We start from the raw sequence: 22,970 nt of genomic DNA on the forward strand, positions 1-22,970 counted from the left end.
TTTCTTATTCTGACGGATACATCAACCCTGATATAGTCCGTTCCGTTCCTCTCGCACCATCCAATATTCGACCAATATCCACCAATATTTGTAACGTCGCATGTGTGTAAAGCCTCTATTTATTAAGCATTTATTAATCATCTGTCGAATGTTTCACGGTGCTTTCTTTGTCTATCAGACCGGATTAAGATAATAATTTAAATACAATCATTCTCCCCTCAATGGGAATCGAACCCACTCATACAGTCAGACGTTGTTCCGTTGACATGACGACTTACTTTTGAACACGGAAAATTGTGCAAATCCGTTACGTTATGCTCAGTTAGACGTCAATTTAAATTATTTTTTGGCAGTCACGACGCCTCATATAGCGGCGAGGGTTAACCGAGGCTTACGGAAGCGAGTGAAAATTTAATATATAAAAAGTTATTCTTGTTGCTTTTCACATAATTTATTACTAAAATTGAATATAAGATATGAAAACAATATCCTGTGACGGCAGAAGGATTCATTTGGAAACTTTGTGTTCCTTGTGCTATAAATAACTTGGCGTACCTATTTTTTTAACTTAACATTGCATTTCCCATATAGTAGGGTAGGACTCTCCGTTCTAATGTTGTAATATTTCATCATAATTAAAGCTTAGCTGATGCATTTCATTTTTTACATTCCGCGTCTTAAAAGAAAAACCAATTCTAAAATTAATTCATACCGTCCGTCGTGCAGTACAGTAGGGGAGAGCGGGGCTAAAAGTTACCGAGGTAAGTTGTTCCGATGGAAATAATTTCGCGGGGAAAAGTGATAGGAATATTTAGTAAACATATAGTGAAATGCAATATGATAGCGCACCCATGGCCAGCATATTGAACAATCCAGTGGCACCCGAAACCTATGGAATAGCACACGGGTGTCGTTGGTGCACTAAAGTAAATATTTTCGCATTTGATATTTTTGGTCTATCTCACAAATTTTAACGATCAGCCTCGAGTATGTTAGTGTTTTTTTTATATATATTATCTACTATTTCGGAACACTATTTGTAAATTATTTATGTTTCCTAATCTTATTTATATTTAATTTTTTTTCAACACGTGATTTTGGGGCTAGATGTTTCCTTTTTTTGGGGCATGTTGTGACCTTGGAAAAACTTTCGCCAATTCATTAGTACCAATAATGGAATGTAAATATTGTAATTTTTCATACTAAAAAATATTGTAATTTAGTAATATGCGGACTTATGCTCGAAAATCAACTCGAGGTTATGTGTCATATGAGTTGATGCAAAAAGCAGCGGATGTAGTTTTCAAAGATTGCAGGAATAAGATAAAAACTGTTACCAAAATATTACATATACATATTGAGCGCGAAAAGCTAAAGCTATAAAATCTTTGTTTATTATGTTGGTTTAACAAAATTAAAATTATAGTTATATTTTATGTAAAATTATCTTTTATTTTTAGGTTCGTTGTTTTTAGGTTCGGTTTTTTTTTTGTTCAAAATTAATTCTTTTTACGATCTTAAGTGATAAGTAACCTTAAAAGGATACGTCTTAAACGAGTGTTGGTGGTGGTGGTAGTGGTTGTTAACGAGTGGCATCTGTTGTGATATGTAAAACTTGACTCAATTGGGTATTATTTTTGTGGAAACTAACATTTTGGTATATTGACAAGAAAATACATCAAAAAATATTCGGGCGAATTGGGAACCTCTCCCTTTTTTGAAGTCGGTTGAAAATGAAAACATCTTTTTTGAGGTTGGTTGAAAAGAAATGCAACGATGGGGAATCTTACTTCTGACAATAATTTTAACAAAGTTTTCCCTTGTAACTATTCCAGTATAATTAAAATTTACCAAAATAAAAACAAATTTTCTCAATTTTGACCGGATTTTATCATCGGAACCTAACCAAACTTTCATCAAACTATCCTTGAAGTGTATCCTTTTAAATAAGAAAAGAATCATTGGAATCGGTTGGCGTGATATTGAGTTATTCGTCATTTTGTCGCACACGTACCAATACAAGTTTTGTTATTATTATCTGGGTCTTCCCAGATAAGGAAGTCTTCTTAGACAAAGCACAGTGTTGAGTTTTGAACACACTACTGAATAATTATCTAACAAAAAAGCTTGGTGCTCCCTCCAAGTTTCTTCCGCTGAAACATTTTCGCTATACTATCTATATAATTTGCTATCTCCAACTCATAAATACCCTAAGCTCACACCCAATGGTACCATACAATTAATTAACGAAGTTTAAAATTACCATTTCCCCTTTCTTCAAGAAATAACAATAATTTGATCGCAAAAAGTGCTCCTAAGGGAGCTGTAAGGATTTAGTAGACGGGACCATTCACGACAGTCTTTACGTACTCCAGGCCAAATAAATCGCTCGGCGACTAGCTTAGCCATTGCGTTAGCACCTGGGTGACTTAGACTATGAAGACTGTCGAACAACTTTTTTCTTAAGTCCTTAGGGACAAAAGGTCGAGCGGAAGATGTACTCACATCACAAAAGAGGTCTACTCGAGAGTTAGGAATTCTCAATTGCTTGAGGCGAAGTGATGACTCTCCGCATATAAGTTTTCTAAGCTCAGGATCATCTACTTGAGATTCAGCTAAGACCTTGAGGTCCACCGGCTCTGATAATTCCTCAACTCGCGACAGGGCATCAGCAACCACGTTATTCTTGCCAGATATGTGGCGGATGTCCGTCGTGAATTGAGATATAAAACCTAAATGTCTGTACTGCCTCGGCGAACAGTTATTTTTCCTGTCATGGAACGCAAAACTGATCGGCTTGTGGTCGGTATAAACAACAAAATGCCTAGCTTCAAGCATATACCTAAAATATTTAATTGCCTCATAAATGGCAAGAAGTTCCCTGTCATATGGCGAATATTTAACCTGCGATGGGCTTAACTTCTTGGAGAAAAAGGCGAGTGGTTGCCATGCACCTTCCTTGAACTGCTGCAGTACTGCACCGAGAGATCTATCAGAAGCATCAGTCACTACAGCTAGTTTTGCACTGCAGTCTGGGTGTGCTAATAAAGCGGCGTTAGAAAGGCCGTCTTTACAAGCTTGAAACGCTGCTAAGTGTTCCTCAGTAAGCGTGACAGGTTTAGATCCTTTTACTGACCCTGTAAGTAGTGCATGTAATGGAGATTGAATTTGGGCTGCCTGAGGAAGAAATCTTCTATAAAAATTTAGCATACCCAGGAATGCTCTTAACTGACGGACATTAGATGGAACTGGAAACTCGCGAATGGCCTGGACTTTTTTATCCAGGGGTCTACATCCCTGCGCTGAAATACTATAACCTAGAAAATTTACTTCCTTCACACCAAAAACACACTTGGAGGTGTTCACCAAGATACCATATTTTTCAAGCCTTGTGAAGACTTGGCGTAGGTGCTCTTCGTGCTCAACCTCAGTGCGTGAGAATATTTGGAAGTCATCTAGATAACAGTATACATTATCCAGCCCCCTAGTAACTTCATCGATGAAACGCTGAAATGTCTGCCCCGCGTTTCGGAGTCCAAAATAAACCGAAAGGTGTCGTGATGGCGGTCTTCGGAATGTCCCCGGGGCTGACAGGTATCTGATTGTAAGCTTTTTCTAAATCTAAAGTAGAAAATATGGTACAACCTGATATGTTATGCGTAAAATCGTGAATATGCTTTATTGGATACCTGTCAGGCACGGTACGGGCATTCAATTTGCGGTAATCACCGCACGGACGCCATCCGTTGTCCTTTTTTTGAGCTAGATGAAGTGGAGAGGACCATGGGCTATTGGATGGTCTAGCTGTGCCATTAGCCAGCATAGCTTGAAACTCTTTGCGAGCAATGTTAAGTTTATCTGGTGCTAAGCGGCGAGGTGGAGAGCAAACTGGGGGGCCTGGTGTCGTGTGTATGTGATGAAGTGTGTTGTGCGTAATGTTTTTATGTATTCCAGCTGGTCGAGTAATTTGTGGAAACTCATTAAGAATTTTATGAAATTGCGACTCCCCTGTTACCACTTTTACTGAAGAGATATTATTACAATTAATTACAGTAGCAATAGCAGAAATAGAAGTTAAATTATCTATTAATTTTTTATGACGACAATCTACAATTAAATTATAATATTTTAAAAAATCTACGCCAATAATTGGTTTTGTGACGTCCGCTACTACGAAACGCCAAGGAAAAATTCTATGTAAACTAAAATCTAAATTTAAATGAATAAAACCATAGGTATTTATAGTGGAACCGTTTGCAGCACACAAATTATAGTCACTTCGAGCACGACGATCACGCACTGCCGATCTTGGAAAAACGCACAGGTCGCTTCCAGTGTCAACCAGAAATTGCATCTTTGAAGTCCGGTCCGTGACGAACAGGCGACCAGTGGAGGATGAAAGGCAATCGTCAGTCGCCATTACCGACTGCCCTTCGAGTTTTCCGACTGCTTGTAGTCACACGGTCGCACGCATTTTGTAGCTTTACTGCCGAATTTATCGTGATACCAGCAAATTGGGAACTTGCGGTAATTTGAGAGTGATCGCTGTCTGGATGTACGATTCGTTCTCGAACGCGAGTGGCTTCGGCTATTTCTACCCATCGATAGTCTCTGTACTTCTTTGCGCAGTTCTGCCACTTGTTTCACCAAGTCACTAACAATAGATCCTGGTATTTCACTAACGGTGGCTACCTTTGGAGTAGATGAAGCGAGGTCATTCACACTGTCAGCTAAATCCGCCAAGTTTTCGAGTGAAGCTGTACTGGCTTGTCCAGCTAACACTGTTTGAATATCATGTGGCAGACGACTTATCCATATCGTTCTTAAGAAATCGTCGGGAACATTTAATCCTGCCAGACTTTGCAGATGTCGCAGGAACTGGGAAGGTTTTCGGTCCCCAAGCTCTTCGTGCATTAATAATTGTTTAATTTTATTTTCTTTCGAAGCACTCAATCTTTTAATTAATTCGCACTTTAATTTTTCATATTTTTCCGTTGGTGGTGGATTTACGATAATATCTTTCACTTCCCTGGAATGTTGATTATCGAGATGTCCAATTACATAATTAAATTTAGTCACATCACTAGTAATTCCAGATATCGCAAATTGTCCTTCTACTTGAGCAAACCATATATCTGGCTCCTCTGGCCAAAATGGTGGCACCTTGACACCAACACGAAACACATCGACATTTTCTATCGGCCGTGCCCCAGCACTGGTTGCCGGGCGTGGTCCGGTTGCGCTTTTCACCGTTTTCTCAACAGACATTGTCCAAACTAGGGGTCACCAGTATAGAATGTGTGTACTATGTGTTAAGTAATGAAGCACGTGGCGTTAGCGATATAAGCAAGCGAGCGGCAAGCAAGCGAGAGACATGCGCTTCGCGTGTGTTACAAGAAACGACTGGCCGACCGATTTGACCTATGCGCGAGCGCAAGTCGAGTCTTCAACAAGCCACACCGTGCATGACAATAGGTTTTTTTTATTTTGACATGTTACCAGAGCGAGGAAAAGAAAATAATTCAGTTCCCTGAGTGGGAATCAAACCCACAATCTTCCCGTTTAATGTCAGACGTTCTGACGCTGCGAGGCGGCGACCTCATGTATGATTATCATAGTTACAATAACATTGTATAGCCTAATTGGCCGACGTATTCAGCTTCCACAAGGTACAAGTTCGAATCCCGTTATGATAAATTTCCATAAGATTTGACAGTGTTTGTTCACTGGACCACCAGCATATCCTCTACTATTCAGCCCGCGTCCCCCTCATTAACCAAATAGCTCTGATGACTTACAAAAATGTGTTTTCAAGGAAAAATACTGAAGGTGAGAAGATGATTAAGGAACATTTACTTTTTATTTCTTTCGGGAAATCCCGAGGTTAACAGGGAATAAATTGGGATAAATTATGTGTTGTCCATGGCATTAGGTTTTTTTGGATATTTTGTATGCTTTCATTTTATTATGAGCTTTACACTGTAAATAAATACTTTGTATATTACTTATTATATTATTTAATATGTAAAACATTAAAAAAATTGTTATTAATACATTTAAAATTCGAAAAATGAATAATTTCGTTTCGGTATTGAGTTCCGCCACTCAACAAATAATATCTCGAAAATTATGTGGAAATTGGAAAATCGAGTATCTTCACAGGTTCCCTCTGCCTACCATGCTATGCGGGATATAACGGGAAGCTATGAAATCTTGTCAATTTAATATTTAAGTCAACAACGGACATTTTGAAACTTAGGTAGGTAACTAAGCTAAGCCATAATAACTACCTTCCCTCAATTTCAAAAGACTACGTAATTTCAATACCCACTGGGTAGTAGGCATTGTGGGAAGCAATCCCGACATCGTGCCTGGAGCCAAATCATTTCCATATTTATAAAGAAATGTGTTTCAAATGCAAAATAGATTATTTTCACAACTTCCCATTGTTCGGGTTATGTAGGACTCTTCGTGGGATGTACGTTGTATGCGGAGGCTTTAGGGCTCGTACACATTGGACGTTTTGTCTTTAGTTTCTGTTGTATTAAGACACTCTGTTCTCTATGCATTATCTAATTATCGAGATGCTGCGTTAGAGTGGCGGAATTCAATGCCGCGCTTTGTTTGCTCTAAAGCCTCAATCCAGAGGTACCTAACCCATCATACCATAGGTCAAGATACAGTCGGCTCATTCTGCAACAATCCAGGGCAGTATGCGAGGTAATTAAGATATCGTTGGCGGTAGTCTGATATAATATTTATGTCAACTGGCAGACGAACGCCACCTCAGTCTACCACCGCGTGTGACCACGGACTACTGCGTTCGTACTTAGTGTTTTTATTAAAATGCAATATCTATTTGGTTTCCTCTGCATATCCCATTTCATGCAAAAAACAAAAAAAAAACGTTAAATGTTCGTATCATACATGTACCATGTAGACAAAGCACAACACGCTGCCCGAGGCGCGGTCCACACCGGTGAGGGAACCTTATCGCTAGCCATCGCATTATTTTACATACCATTCGTGTGCACTCCCTTTTACTAGAATATTTAGATGTTCAAAAATATATGTCACATTTTTTAAACTTCACGCTGTATCCCGCATTTACTAAGGTAGCCAGACGGAACCTAGTAGTTAGATACTCCGTATCCTATGCACCACCCAATTTCAGACATTAAGTGTACAATGGCTGGAAGCAACGCTCGCTTTGAAACAGGGCGAGGAAATGAAAATAATTCATTTTCCTGAGTGGGAATCGAACCCACAATTGTCGTATTTACAATGATAAGCGGTTACGCCGTCCCTTTTTGCCGCCTGGCAAAAAATATAAATACATTTATCTATATTGCTTATAATTTTTACATCACTATATTTTTCAAGTAAACATATTTTTTGTAGTAGTCGTTCCTGTGTAAAATTATCTTTTTTTATAAAACATAATAAAAAAAGTCTAGACGAAGCGTCGACTTTATTACCGCGTTAAATAACACTTAAAGTCAATTCGACATTGTTTTGGCGGTAATGAAAAAACCGAGCAGTAATTTATCACCGGGATATCTCCCAGGACGCAGTAATTACTTAAATAATAATATTGGGGCCTTCGTAGAGCAGCGGCACGAGCGTGCCGCTGTAAAACTCAGTGATTATTCCCACGAATGGGAATCGAAACCCATCCCAATCCATCGCCCTGGTGGCGAAGTGCGGTGTTGATTTTCGTAACCTAACACGCAATACCTCGAAAGTTCAGCGGAAAGTGGGAAACGAATGTCTTAATGGAAATGATCTGTCTTAACATTAAGATACCAGGTTCCCTCTCACTACTCTGCTATATATTTTTATAAGGACATGCAACCAGTTTTCTGAATAATTAAGAAAAATATAAGTATGTTTATTATATCATAATATATTACGAGTATTCCTTAAGAATTCATAATTACATCTAATTAAACTCCAAGTGCCAACAAAGTGCTAATGTACGTTAAGAGCTTTTTGACATATATTCATCTGGTCTACTTTCGTTTCTTTTGTAAAAAAAAATGCTTGTTCTTTTTTTTTTAAAGTTTTTTGAACATACGAAATGCCGTTTATATGAATGTGGTGACATTATCGTAGCACAGACGGAGATATTTGACTGTAATATTGTATACGAGGCTTGTAGAGGACAGAACGGGGCGCCAAACGCTACGGTCTCTACATACCTCTTTTCCCTTGTTACTTTTCTTAATTAATGTATATAATTTCCTAAATATGGAAATTATTTAAAGAAAATACCGTATCATCACACTAATGCCGTCGCATGATTAATCTGGAGGAAAAATTACGGTCCTATTTAAACAGCCCAGAGAAATCCATTTGAAGTGAATGAAATTTCGTTTGAAGCAGATGGGCGAGCATATAAGGTACATTTCATACTAAAATGTTGTTAGGTGTCTTGAAAATAAAAAAATATTATTACACTATGTTTGTCGACGCCCGCCTTGTTGAAGTGCGACGATCGATAAGTTCGATTCGATTCCAGATGGGCCATTTCAGTGTGCATGGTAATCAATCAAAACCAACAATAAATAACATACTATACTATAGACAGAATGATCAAAAGTGATCAGCAGGGCGAGGTTAGGTTAGCCCGGCTTCACGGCGTCGAGGAAAACGGCCTGTTGTACCATCCATCTATGGCGCAAGCCCTAGAGCCGTAGGGATTAATTTGATTGACTATTTAGTTCTTAAACTTCTACTTTTAATTTCCTAATTTAAATGTTATCTCTTTGAATAGATTATTATTTAAATTTATTAGTTTGAAATCATCCTAAGCGCGTTACATCTAGAAAATGTTCAATTTCGTTTTTTTAACTTCTAATTAGCGAGTAGAACAAACAGGAGAGGGACGTTTGCGGGGAGGGAGAGGATTTCAGTTTTTGGCACTTTATCATAATCCGTTACTTAATTTATATTATTTTCAAATATCAGTTATTTAAATTTACTGTTATACTCAACAATCGATCTTAGTATACAAAGTTTTAAAAAATCGATGAATATATGGAAGAACAATTTTTTCCCAATTCTGACCTATTCACCACTGAGCCTAAAGTATCAAGTAGCTCGTTACCTCCGAATGTCAACCATATGAGCCGCGCTATAAATAAAGCAGTAGTCCCCGTGTCTGGGGAGTATGCTGGGATATTGGAAATTCGACTGTTCAACTTATATCTGTAATAGGATGATATAATATCTGTATTTTCTGTTGTAACATGGCTAGTTTTCGGTATATTTTAAATTCACGCTGTATTCCGCATGAAACAGGGTAAACAGGGGGATTTCGTATTAAGACACTCTGTTGCCCACGCGCAACTACATTTTCGAGACATTCGAGAAAAAAAAATCAGCTTTACGCCGTATCCCGTAATAAGATATTTCATTTTCACGATTATTATAAGTTTTAAATGAAACTGTTTATTCATTTTCAAACCCATAGCTGTCGCGTTGGCAGTCAGACCCTGTGCCGCTTCGACACGATCACATGAGTTGAGCAATATTTTCTTTTTGTGTTGTTCATGATCTTTAGTACTTGGTACAAAATTTGGTCAAGCAAACAGCAATGTATACACATAAAAAATATAAATATATAAATATAGTATTAAAGCAGCCCTTTCTTTAATTTCCAATCGATTTAAAAATATTGTGTGTACCTGAGTGGCGGAATTCAACGCCGAACTTTGTCTTATAAAATCGGCGTTAACAAATGAATAAAAAAACCTTATATATATCCGCTGTTCTTAGGTAAAATAAGCAACACAGCATATAAATCTATCAAAGTTGACTTTCCGTCCCATAGATTTACTGCTCTACCTTCGTATCTTTTAAGCAGGCGCCTAGTCGGTACAACCGGCAAGCATGGCAACGGGGAAGATTAACGGCGGAATTAAATAAAGGGCTATTTCACGTCGGTTAGACACTGCATTCATATCAATTAGAGCTAATAAAATACTAACAGTGCGGTGTGCAGGTTTTTCGGATGCTTTGTTTCAATGTAGAGACAGTTTCAATGAATAAATATTAGATTTAAAAAAATCTTGATTTGGTTGTGTGGGGTGCTTAATGTGGAATATATCTACAATGGGTAGATGGCAAAAGGAAGTAAAAACAGAATATCTTGGTGTTTTATTACAACACTTAAAGAGAATCTGAAAAACCTCTTGAAATAATGTGTTCATCACTCGTCGCCGAATATTTGAGACATGGCGTGTTCATTGTTGTAACTCAACGCCGTATTTAAAATCAAGGGGAAAAGTGGAAAATCGAACTCACGACGATTGTGTTTCAGACGCTACACAGCCCCACGACCCCTTTTAAACATTTTCACGACTTACCACTATTTAAACTGGACATATGACAAGTAGGTTATGTAGACAAGTATATAAACAGTTATATACTCGTAAGCTACAGTCCAGAACTCCAGACTACAGGAAATTAGATGTTGCTAAGATGAATGTTACATACGGATGCTGTGTTGAGACGAGTATTTATTTCGTGATAAAATTTTGTTATTTAACATAATTGAGGTTAATATTGATATTAAATTAATATAGTGTTTTATCACTTTTTTTTCTGCGTGGTAAAGAGACAAATACAATTTTGAGTTCCGCCACTTAAAATGTCTCAGAGACATTGGGCGGTGCGTGCGCAACGATGCCCTCTATCGTAGTGTATATGTCTACCCTATTAATTATACCTTATACAGCGTGAATATAAGAAATAAGAAAATAAATAATCATTTATATGGTAGAAGTAGCTTCTAGCCAGTAAACAGTATCATTTAAGAGAATAAAGACCGAAATTAATAGACAGCTAACTGCAGTATATAATTAAGAAAGAATTAAATGTTCCTAATTTACTATGAACGCAAACAAATACTTAGAGGATTTTTAGAATAATCAAGGGTAAGTCGGACTTGCTTGAACGGAAGGTACAATTTATATATAATTATGTTGAGATATTAATTATGCATTAATTTTGTATCAAATTAATTATAAATATTTATCTGTGTGCTATTTTTGTCTGTTACAATATTTAAAAAAATCAAAATAACAAAAGATTTGTATTAACGCTTGGTCCGTTTTCTTTTGAGGTTAGATTTGAAAATATACTTTTAAAAATAATATAAAATACAGTTCAAGGGAAAATGAATTAAAAATGAATCAAATAAATAATATATATATATATATATTTTTTTTCTACACTCTATTAGATAGACAGTTAAAAATGAATAATAATATTGAAAGCGTTAGTTCTCTCTGTAGTGGCATTCACGCACTCACGTATTCATTGAGTAGAATATACAATAACACATAAAAATAAACACATTAAATTAAAACTATGTAGCGGTTTTAAAATAGTATAGATTTTTGTAATGATTATTTTATTCATACGTACAACAATGGCGTTGGGTAATTCAAAAGGATGCGACAACTTAATAACTATATCTGTTAAAACAGTACAAGCGTGCGATTTTAAAAAATAAATCGTGGGTTCGATGCGCGCTGGGGGGAAATGAAATATAATGAAATATATTTTCAATGGCTCGCTCTGGCAAAGAAACAAAGCGCGGTGTTGAGTCCCACCACTCAACACGCAATGCCTCGAGAATTTGGCGGAAAGTGGAAAATAGAAGTGCCCTAAAGGGAACAGAGGATATAGTCACTAGTCACTAGGTTCTAGGTATGGCGTAGTTTATGGTGCTCTTCTCACTCTGGCTACCCCGGTAGGAACAAAGCGTGACGTTTAAAAAAAAGAACAAAAACGTTTTAACAAATTATTATAGCTTTCCTACTGATATCTGTATAAAGATGCAGGCGGCGAGCGAGTAGTACTTAGTAAAGTACAAATTGAAAGTTTCCAAAAAGCTCTCAATGTTCCAAAGCTCTAATGAAAGAGATTTTTCTAGAGCCGCTCTGATGAGGGTCTGAGTCTTACTCCACGCGACCTATGTCAAATAAAATGTATGTACCAGTACAAGTACACGTTACAGTGATTTGTTACCGTTCGTTTAATGTTAAATGTATTAAAATATTAATAATTACAAAATTGTATAATTAAAAATACATATTTCTATAACAATTGAAAAGTTCCCTTATTCAAGTCCTGGCTCCAATCTTTAGACCAGTTTGATAGTACCATATTATTATATTGCCATCTAACCTGCTTAGAACTGCCAAATGTCATGATACATGGATTTTATAATCCAAATAACAAAATTTGACACACTAAAAGTCTTAATACTAGGTTCCCTCTGCGTAGGCAGGTTCCTCATGGTTCCTCATGTTGCAGGCTACCCTGCAGGGCTATTCAGGGTGATGCAAGAAAAACCAATAGTAATAAATATAAGCGGACAAAGCCGCGTGTGGGTCGCTCACTCTCACAAGTCTTCGTATCTCCTACTATATTTGTCAGCTCTAGCATGTAGTGCTATAGCGTCAATTATATTGACGGCAAAACTTATCCCCGACTTAGTTTCGTTGAATGCATCAAAATTACTTTGAAACTGATTGAAACTTTATCTTTCAGTATTTTGATTTGGATCGCAGTGCTATTTGCTGTATTCGTTCAATAGAAAATAGTTTATATATTTTTTTAGAACATACTACTAGTGTTGTATGCGATGATTGTACTCTCTAAATAAAAGTTATTAGTTACTAATAAATTGCAGGCATCTTTTACAATGAGAAAGTGTTTGATGAGGTGCTTTATATACATTACTTCAGCATTACACATATATCACACACACAGTTGTGTATTAAAGTTATAAAACTATAGGGATTGTTTGGTTGAACGTACCAATCGCAGGAACTAATGACTCACTCAAACCTAAATACTTCGAGAATTCGTCAAAAACTTGTCAGGAAAAGTAGGGCACAAAAGCAACTTAATGAGAACGAACTATATTATCACTAGGTTATCAGGCAGAGGGAATCTGCCTATCCTGCTAAGTGCGGGATACAACGTGAACCTAAATATATATAATAAGAAATAACACATAAAAATTTAAAATAATAGAGGTTCTTTACACATTTTTAAAATCCAAAATTGTAAATACGCAAAATAATTTAAAAAAAAAATACTTTATACATAAATATGAATTTCAATATATCAAAATATTTACTTGGTTTTATGGGAGCGCTTTCCTACAATTATTGTAGCGACGCATGGTTACGTTCCGCAAAACGTAGCCAATGGAAGTTGAAGGGAGAAGGTAGAGGCCTAACACGTTATATGCGGGTTACAGCGTGAAGCTGAAACAAAACACGCATAGTAAAAGTAAGGTAAGCTTTTTACTCTATAGGATTGTTCTACAACTCTATAAGACTTCAGTACCGTGTGAGAGCTCGAGTCGGTCGCTCGTTCCGTACATAGTGAACTTACTTTTGTGTGGTATACTTACGTACTTTAAAATTGGTAAGTAATTATTTATTATGTTATAGAAGAAATAGGAACTTAAAAAAAAAGTTTCTAAATAGGAGCTTTTTGAGTAGCCAATTTGAAAAAGAAAATAGAGAGAAAAAATTGTATTTTTTTTTCTTATTTTATTCAAATCTTGGAAATTTAAACCACAACTTTTACAAAAAATATGAAAATATAATAAATGTATATATGTTTTATTTGAAAAGTTCTAGATTGCAACACTAGCCACAAGCACGCGGCTTCGCTCGCTTGAACTGCATAATTACTTATAATATACTAATTTCAATTGCTCTCGGTTTCTGGTAAAATTATTATTATAAAGACAATATACATTGAAAACTAAAATTTTAACGAAATGAATAAAACGGTTATATTACGTTTTTTTAAACTTTCCTTAAATTGATAGAGCTTTTTTTATTTTATTAACGTATATTATAAAAGCTTAATATTAAGCGAAGCCTACAATAAAGAAAACCACATTTAAGTCGATTAAACTCAGTTTCTGAGATTAGCGTGTACAAAGGCACAGACAAACAGATAACAATTTTCTAAATCATTGTTTTGGGTTCTATTACGTTGAAAAATTTATAACCAAATTATACAAAATCTTTACATAAATTGTAGTCTCTGTGTACGTGTGCACTACTGATTTATTATTTTTTGTATGTAACTTAAAAAATATTTTTTGTAGTTATTGTCGAAAAATAATCCTTAAAAAAATATATATTTTTTAAATGTGAAACATGTCCTTTACTTATTCTGCCGGTAATATAAGTCCAATTTTTTTAACTCCCTTTAATTCTAATTATGAGATATATCTATTAAATTATGTTAAAACAAACGATTAATTAATACACGAGTACATAATATAAAACTATCCTATATATACTTAGAAGAATACCTTGAACTTACTCGATAAGCGGAACGGAGTGATAACAGCTTATGTTTAATTCGTATATTCCAACACATTAAGACACATATTATGCATATTTTTATTATTTATGCCGTTTATTTGTGCCTTGTGTGCATGCTGCCATCATAGCGCATTGGGAGCAAAAGTGTAAAAGGGATGACTGTGGGTTCATTTCCACTTGGAGACTACCACAACGTGTGACCACGGACTACTGGAAAATGTTCGAAACTTCGGGAAAATTAGTAACAACTACTACTAATATATACGTGATTAATCTGGTTACAAAGTACGTAGTTGAGTTCCGACACTTAACACGCAATATCTCAAATAATATAACAGAATTCATTAAAAAATCATAAAAATAATCGTCTCAAACCAAAGTTTTGATGCCTTCACGAAACTTGTTTAAAGAACTCGACAAAAACTTCGTGGTATGCTGATAATTTTTGTATTCTTCGTCTTGTTTTGTTAAAGGAATTGAAGAAAAGCTTGGTATTCCTTGAAGTGTGATGAAAAACTAATGATTATTTTACCAATTATAAAAGCAATTACACTACAAAATTGTAATCTTATGTTTTTAGATTCACAATGACGAATGTGTCAAATTCTGTAAAATTACGTCAATGGTAGAAACACTCGAGGTTTTACTGAATATATTCTATTTTTAAGATTATTCATTTTTTAAAATTATTTTTACTAAAAAAAAATTAAAGTACCTAAATACAATACCGAAATTTTAGTTCCATCGTTCCCTTTAAAATCTATACTTCTTTACTAATATTATATAGCATATCAGTCAAACGTGCTTGTAATAGTCTATTTGAATAGAAAATATTTTGAATTTGAATTGATTGAATGCGCTAATCTCAGGAAGACTGGTTCGAAAAAAAAACCTTAAACTTACTCATTGTCCGTTTACCACTTTCGCGAGGTTTTTTGCTTCGCTTGAACGGCGGAACCCAACGCCGTGTTTGCCTTGTTACCAGAGCGGTTACCAAGGGGAAATCGAACCCACAACCGAAGCGTTTAGAATTGCACGGGCCAATGTGCAATGATAACCTCAAACGGCTTCTTCATGGTTAGATATGTCACCAATTTAGTAAATTGGCTCAACAGTTACGAACTTGTAAACACTTAATATATCGAATGGAGTCTCAAGCTGTGTTTGTATGTACGTATGAATAATACAATTAATTAGAGGCACTATTATTATAAAAAATATCTAACTGATAATAGCCGACGACCTTAAGAAGACAGCGGGAACCCGCTGGATTCAAAGGGCGCAGGACCGGACGGAGTGGCGAGCATTGGGGGAGGCCTATGTCCAGCAGTGGACTTTAAAAGGCTGATGGATGGAATAGCCTACTTTAATTCTGTGGGTTTTCACGCTGCATCACGCATATGGCGGGATAGGCGGCATTCCCTACTTACCGGCAAATGTTTGAGATATTACATGTTGCGTAGGGTAACTTAACGTCACGTTGTCTTGTTACCAGAGCTAGGAAAATGTTAAATAAATAAATAATTAAAGTTTTTTCTGTGTTTTGCGCATATAAAGACACGTAGATTACTTTTAAAACTAGAGTATGTTACCAATCGGCTTTTGAGATTGAACGAACGAGTTGTTCTTGAGATTAGTACGTTCAACCAAACGAACTATTCAGCTTTATAATATTAATAAAAATATTATAGATAACTAACAAACGGGATATTAGCCGGGTAATAAAGAACCAATTTGTATAATTAATTAGTTTTGTAACAGGAAAACATAAAGTTTTCCCTAATTGTGCTCTTTATTTACTACCTATTATCTAAATTATGTAGGAAAGAAAGGCACTCTCAAGGACCCTTGAGGTCCTAAGGTAGTCGATACAAATCACTATATTTAATGCAACTTGAGAGTTAAAACTCAGAGAATTTATGGAACTAAACGTTGCACTCTGTATAACCAAATAGAATTTTCTTAATTGATCTATAACTTTTCTTAATTGATCTATTTCGAATAACTAAATGTTCTAAATTATAAGACAAACAGAAGAATATCCAAAGATCCTAGTGACTCTGAGGTAGTCAAAACAATAAAAACACATCACATTTCACAAACAAGGAAAAGCAAGATCACTAAAAGGCTTCAAAGTGTAAAATTTACTTTAAGCCCTATTCAGCCCGGCAGCTATTTAGAAGATGGCATCATCATAAATATTCAAGCGGCGTGCCTCTGCATGAGGACTGGCCCAGTTCTGTTGGCGGCCGACTTTTGTGCACAGAAACTTTGCTTTTTTAACATATTGTTAAATTTCAGTTTGTGAATTGTGAGGAAGTTATGGTAATTTTTACCACGTTATGAATATGAGTTCGATTGGTTGTAGGACTGTTGCGGCGTTAGGTTCCGCCGATCAATATTATTAACCATAATACTGGCGGCCGACTTTTATACACAGAAAGCTTTTGTTTGTATGTTTTTTTCATTTTGTTAACTATTAGTGTCTTAATTCTAGATTCCCTCTGCCTATTTTTCTATATGCAGGATACAGCATAAAACTACCCTGCTGAAGTAAAAAAGTACTAAAGTGTTACAATGAGTTGGATTCCCTTAGGACTACAAAAACAAATTTTGAATCAAACGAACATTTTACTTAATAAAAATTTTTAAAAGTTTTTATTATAATAATTAAAAGTTATAAAACTAATTATGTCTAAAATATATATTAAACCTTTTTTTGTCAGCGAATTTATTTGGAGGGGCCTAAGTAAAATAAAATATCCTCTTATTTTCCGATCTTTTAAGAATTTTGGAAATTGATCATTTAATGTTCCACTCCACTCCCTAACCTATCTTCACATCAAACACATATCAAATTTTTCTAAGTTTAGTAGTTTCGTTAGTGCGTTATCTGTGTCACTCCACTCAGAAACGGAACAGTTTTCTATACTAATTTTAATAATTTTCAACTACTTCAAGCCCTTTCTTGAAAAAAAATCAAGGCACACGATACCGTAGCATGCTATACCGTACTATATCATTTACATTACACCCTTGTTATCTCACAATCAGAGACCACCCTTATATTTTAAAGCCTTCTAGAAGTCTTTATTACCTGTCTGGACGTATGCCAATGCGATGTACGGACTAAGGGATTCTTATGATCAAAGTTTACAATTTATGTAACCTGGTAGGTGTAGTCAGCGTTTTACAGCCAATGTTGGAAAATTATATGGAATTTTAATTTTTTTTAGCATAAACTAGGTTTTAAATTATATAAAACATTATTTATTGAATTGGACAATTACAAAATCTTTGAATTGTCAAGTTACATGTAAATATCTGTAGTGTTGTCCTACAGAAAGCTCCCACAGGTTCGAAAAGCACTTTTGATGAGAAGAGCCGGTACGAAATTTAGTAGTTTTTTGGACTTTGCAATGCAAAAATAAATTTTGTATTAAAATCATTAGTTCCTGAGATAAGCACGTTCAACCAAATAAACTCTATCCATATAAATGTAAATAGAAGAAACACGTAAGCACATTAACGATATATTTCACACTTTGGCGAACCTCCAACACACATTATGCGATTAGCTCTACAATACAATAACAGTGCTATCCCAAATCTGCATATTACGGCAATAACAAAATATACATCGAATGTAAATATTTACAGGAAAACGGAGTGTTGAGTCACTAGCAATATTGTGCATTATATAATTGAATTCAAGTGTTCACTTTTATTACATTTTCAAGACAGCGTTGTGTCTTTGCACTATGCAATGTATCGAAAATTAAAAGAAAATTTTAAAATAGAATAAGTAAGTCTTAAAACTAACTCTCTTAATGTGGAACGTGGGGCTGATATACGAGTATATCTTTGATATTAACTTTACGACATGTTATATATTGAAATTTTAAGGAAAGTGGAGAAAGGAGAAAATTAACACCAAGTTATCTCGCCTATCCTGCCATATTATTTTTCACAAAAATATAAGCACCTTAATTATAATAAATAATCGATTTGTTCGAAATTTCAATGCAGTGGGTCAAAACACTTAGACAAGATAAGAAGATCGAAGATCGATTGTAAAGACAACTTTGGTCCTTATAAAAAGTCCCCTGAAAGTATTATTTATCAAGATTTTTCCTTTAAGACCGTCGTTTTCGGGATTAAAAGTTTTTATTGTTTATTAGGTCAGTTAGAGCAACTTAAACTAGGTGCCTTTTTCCGACATTCTGAGGTATATCTTACATTTAAACTTTGAAGTAAACAAGGAATCGAGTGATAAGACACTCAGTTTTTCATTTTATTAGCAGAAGCTACCTAGAGTTAAAACATTCCATTTCACCCAACTTTTAGGATATTCTGCGCTCAGTTGAAGTGTAACATAACGCTGCACATTGTTTTGTTATTAGAATGAAGAAATAAGTCATCCATTCCCGAAAATGGGAATCGAATCCTCTATCCAATAGATTTGTTGTTGTCGTTGAATTAGAGTTCATGATAAAAATATGTAATTAATGTGTCTGAGTGGCATCACGTCTGAATGGAAATGCGATTTTATTTATAGATTCAATCCTCAGTAGGAGGATTATATTTAAATGTTCATATTCCCGTACTGCAAGATAAAGTGCAGCGTTGACTTCCGCCACTGAACACGCAATATCTTGAAAACGAGGCGGAAAGTGGGGAATGGTGTGTGTGCCCTAAAACTATGTTCCGTCTGCCTCCCTGCTGTGGGCAAAAAAGCGTGCGAGCTAACTCATTAAAGTTGTAAACAATCATTATTCATTTAACAAATATTATTTGTTAAATTGTGAAACCTTTTATTTTAGCTTCGCGCGGCATTCTGTATATAGCAGGGTGGGGGTAGGTTTCCTAAGATCCTACTGTTAAGACACTTCATAGGAAATTAATCTTTATGTAACCCTATAATATACGGCTCATCAAGAAACCACATAAATATTATTATACATATTATGAAAATGACAAAGAATAGACATAAGACTAACTTGGATCTAAACGCCGCGTATATATAAATGACAAGTGTAAATAACAAAATAATGAACCACAGCCGTTACCTACATACAAAGAGGTCAAGTAACGCAGTACTTGACGCGACCGTACATATATTTGTACTAATTAGTCGCTACAAAAAACAAGACATTTTCTTTGACATTCGTAGTTTTAATGACAAACGAAATGCTACATGTATCCATAGTATTTCAAATTTTAAAAAGTTCATAGCACAGGGCGTTCCGTCTGTTCGTAAGTACGATAGTTGTAGGTTCGATTCCCACTCAAAGATTCCCTCGATTATTTACATTTCCTATCTCTGGTTATAAGACAAAGCGCAGCGTTGCATTCCGATTTAACACTTTGACAACGGAGTGTCTTAACACAAGGTTCCCCTAGGCTACCCTGCGATATATTAAACTGTATTTTTCTATTCCAGTTTCAGTTTCTCAATAGGATATTTTTTATATCTTTTATAGTTAGTTATTCATAAAATTGTCTTTTGTATAAAATATATTTATTGTATTATTGGAAAACAACTAAAGAAGTTTTCAGCTCATCAAGTGTCTAGTGACCTGTATAAATTATTTTCATATTCGATTGTGATTTTTCATGTGTCACATGTATTGTAGGCTTGTCTTATAGCAGGGTAGGTAGTTTTAACACACTCCGTTTTCCATTTCGCTCAATTATGGAGATATTGCGAATTGAATGGCGGAACTCAACGCATCATTTTGTGTTGTTACTAGAGCTAGAGCGATTAAATTAAAAATTTTAATTTTCCTAAGTACATATCGAATCCACAACCGTTGTGTTTGAAATGTGACGCTGTGCCGCTGCGCCACCTAATAATATTTTTGTTATTTTTTAATTATTAATTATGCTAAAGACTGAAATATAAAGCGTTACATTACTACTACTATAAGGCCTATATTTTGCATTTTGGTAGAAGAACCCTAAAAACAAAGTAAGTTGCTAGATTTGTTGATGTCGAAACGAAACATGTTCTACTTAATGATATCAAACGAGACATAGCTTTAGGATAATCGAAAGCTTTGCTAAAGATTCTTGTAGAATTTATCCAAGGAGATTGCATTTTTTATATTTCATTTTAGACATTTTGTTTTTTTTACTTCTCGCTGTATCCTGCATATAACAGGGTAGGCAGCGAGTCCATTTCTTAATTTCCGGCCAATTTTGAAGACATCGCGTGTTGACTCGTTGAACTCTACACCGCGCTTTGACTTGTTACTAAAGCAAAGAAATTAATATAATCAATACCCTAAAGTGGGAATCCAACCCTCAACCATCGCGTTTACAATTAGAGGCTATGCCGCTACGCCTCTACGGCCTCGAATTTATAGTCTAAATGTTCTATACGATACCTACAGATACAGATGTAGGATCTCTCTATGACAGTGACTAGTTTATGGGCAAATTAATATAACGGTAATTCATTGTATTATCTAATATATGTTATCAAATTAGAATACATAGCAGCGGCACAGCGACTGACTGTAAACGCGGTGGTTGTAGGTTCCATTTCTAATCGGGGAATTACTTATTTTCATTTCCTCGCTCTATTTTATTAAGACAGAACGCGATATTGAGCTCCGCCACTCAACACGCTATGTGTCGCTGTCTGGTATGAGCAGCGTAAAGCTGATATAAAATAACATCAGATATTCAGAATTATTTCAATCTTAATTAAAATAAGATATCCTCATCAAAAACGTCAACTTAAAAAGTTGCCGTCAATTTAAAATATTTCACTTCACATTTAAGATAATTATTAAAATATAAAATATATTTTTATTTCTTCATTCTGAATTCAGCCCCTAGAATTCGGCAATAAGTGGGGAGTGGAGTGTCTTAAAAGTAGGCTCTCTCTGCCTCTCCTGATACATGCGAAATACTGCATTAAGTTGAAAAAAAAAAATAGAGACCGTCGTGGTGCATAGTTAGATGCCTACTCGTGGTATATACTATAATTAAATATATCTTTTTGTTCGTTTATGTAAAACACCGACTTTGAATGCCATTGGGAGTATCTTAACACTAGTTTTCCACTGTCTACTCCATGAAGCGAGAAAACGCATGAAGCTGTGTATTTCAGTTCATTATTATACATCGTGTAACGAGTGCACGGGCTTTGAGAGTTTTTAGGTCGCGAATTTTAAATACTTAAATGTTACAATTTCAACGTAACGATACATTCATCAATTTTGTTTATTCGGGCAGTTCTTTATATTTCTGGGAAATATTATGTATCTTTGGAGCACTTGCAATATGTTTATATTAAAAGTCAATATTTTTTTCATTTCATGGAACTTTCACATAATACTTGTCAGCATACTTAATTACTTTTTAGTTTCACGCATACACCAGGATAGGCAGAAGGAAGTTAGTGTCAACAAACTCCGTTCCCCACTTTTCATTCAATTTTTGAGACATTGCGTGTTGAGTGGTGCAACTGAACTCCGCATCCTCGAGTGGGGAATGAACCCACATACGATAACTGCTGCTACGACGACCTTTAAAGGTAGATAAACCGTACATAACCATAACGCCACATTCACCGCTAAGTCTAATTGGACGTAACTGAAATATTATATAAGTGTAATGAGTTCCTTTTCAGTTTTCGCTCTGTTCTTCGACTATATAGCAATGAAATTTATCTCTTGAGTAGTTAAAGCTACACACAGATACATTCATTTCATACATACTATATTATATGAAGAAACCTCGTAATAAATATGATAAATGTATGACTTAGTACGAGCCAGTACTACCACTTATTGCTTTGTGGTTGACATCGAGAGCGTCGTCTTACACGACGTGAGAACTGGGTGAAACTTCACGATTAATTAATTTATTCTGGTTTGCCTTGTAATGCTATATTAGATTTGGATCTAAAGTTTTTTGATTTGATAAAGATGCCAGTCGTCGCGCAGGGGCGCAAACATGCGGTAAACGTGACAGGTTGTGGGCTCGATTCCTACTTGAGGAAATGAAATATTTCGTAGAGTTACACTAGTTGACACACACACACACACATTTTACTAACAACTAAGGTCCAGGCCCTTCAACGCCTCGATTTGGCGGAAAGTGAAGAATGGAAGTTGTTATCTTAATAGGAACGGAGTGTCTTAACAGTACCTTTCTCTCTGTCTACCCTGCTATGCAGTAAAAAGCTGCTTTATACTTTAAGTTTGCAAAACACTTAGGATTATAAACGTGATTTCGTCTACAAGTTTTGTGGCAGGATTTAAAGTTCAACGAATAACTTAATTAGCTGATTTTTGGACAGTCTCCAAGAGAAGAGAGTTGGATATATTATATAGTACTTTAAAGTGCAAAATAAGTTTTTTTTTTTGCTATTCAGTTTCCCATACATAGCTAAAGGGAACCTAGTCTTAAAACACACTGTTACCCAATTTCCCCTCAATTTTCGAATCATTGCGTGTTGTGTTTAAGAACTCAACACCGCGCTTTGCCTTGCTAGAGTAGGAAGTTGAAAACAATTCACTTCCCCGTGTAGGAAACGATCCCACAACCATTGCTTATACATTCAAAAGAAATAGGTAACATGAC

The 22,970-nt window shown here is 35.4% G+C and overlaps 2 protein-coding genes across 2 annotated transcripts in view; one reads left to right on the forward strand and one right to left on the reverse strand.

Moving 5' to 3' along the window:
* Positions 1-3,569: 3,569 nt before the first annotated feature.
* LOC146528215 (uncharacterized) lies at positions 3,570-5,398 on the reverse strand. Its single transcript, XM_085203535.1, has one exon. The coding sequence runs from the start codon at positions 5,266-5,268 to the stop codon at positions 4,420-4,422; it is 849 nt and encodes a 282-aa protein (XP_085059661.1). The 5' UTR covers positions 5,269-5,398; the 3' UTR covers positions 3,570-4,419.
* A 7,948-nt stretch (positions 5,399-13,346) lies between these two features.
* LOC146528216 (uncharacterized) overlaps positions 13,347-22,970 on the forward strand; it is a 51,762-nt gene continuing 42,138 nt past the window's right edge. The window contains exon 1 of the mRNA XM_085203223.1: positions 13,347-13,452. The gene's annotated coding sequence lies outside the window, so the exon portion shown is untranslated. The remainder of the gene's footprint in view (positions 13,453-22,970) is intronic.

This window comes from Heliconius melpomene, chromosome 19 (genome assembly GCF_056956725.1).
Source record: "Heliconius melpomene rosina isolate 202511_hmr_F chromosome 19, ASM5695672v1, whole genome shotgun sequence".
Classification (NCBI taxonomy): Eukaryota; Metazoa; Arthropoda; class Insecta; order Lepidoptera; family Nymphalidae; genus Heliconius; species Heliconius melpomene.

Bases quoted from the DNA above. Each gene is read 5' to 3' on its own strand.
- LOC146528215 (XM_085203535.1), bottom strand. From the start codon at position 5,268: ATGTCTGTTGAGAAAACGGTGAAAAGCGCAACCGGACCACGCCCGGCA.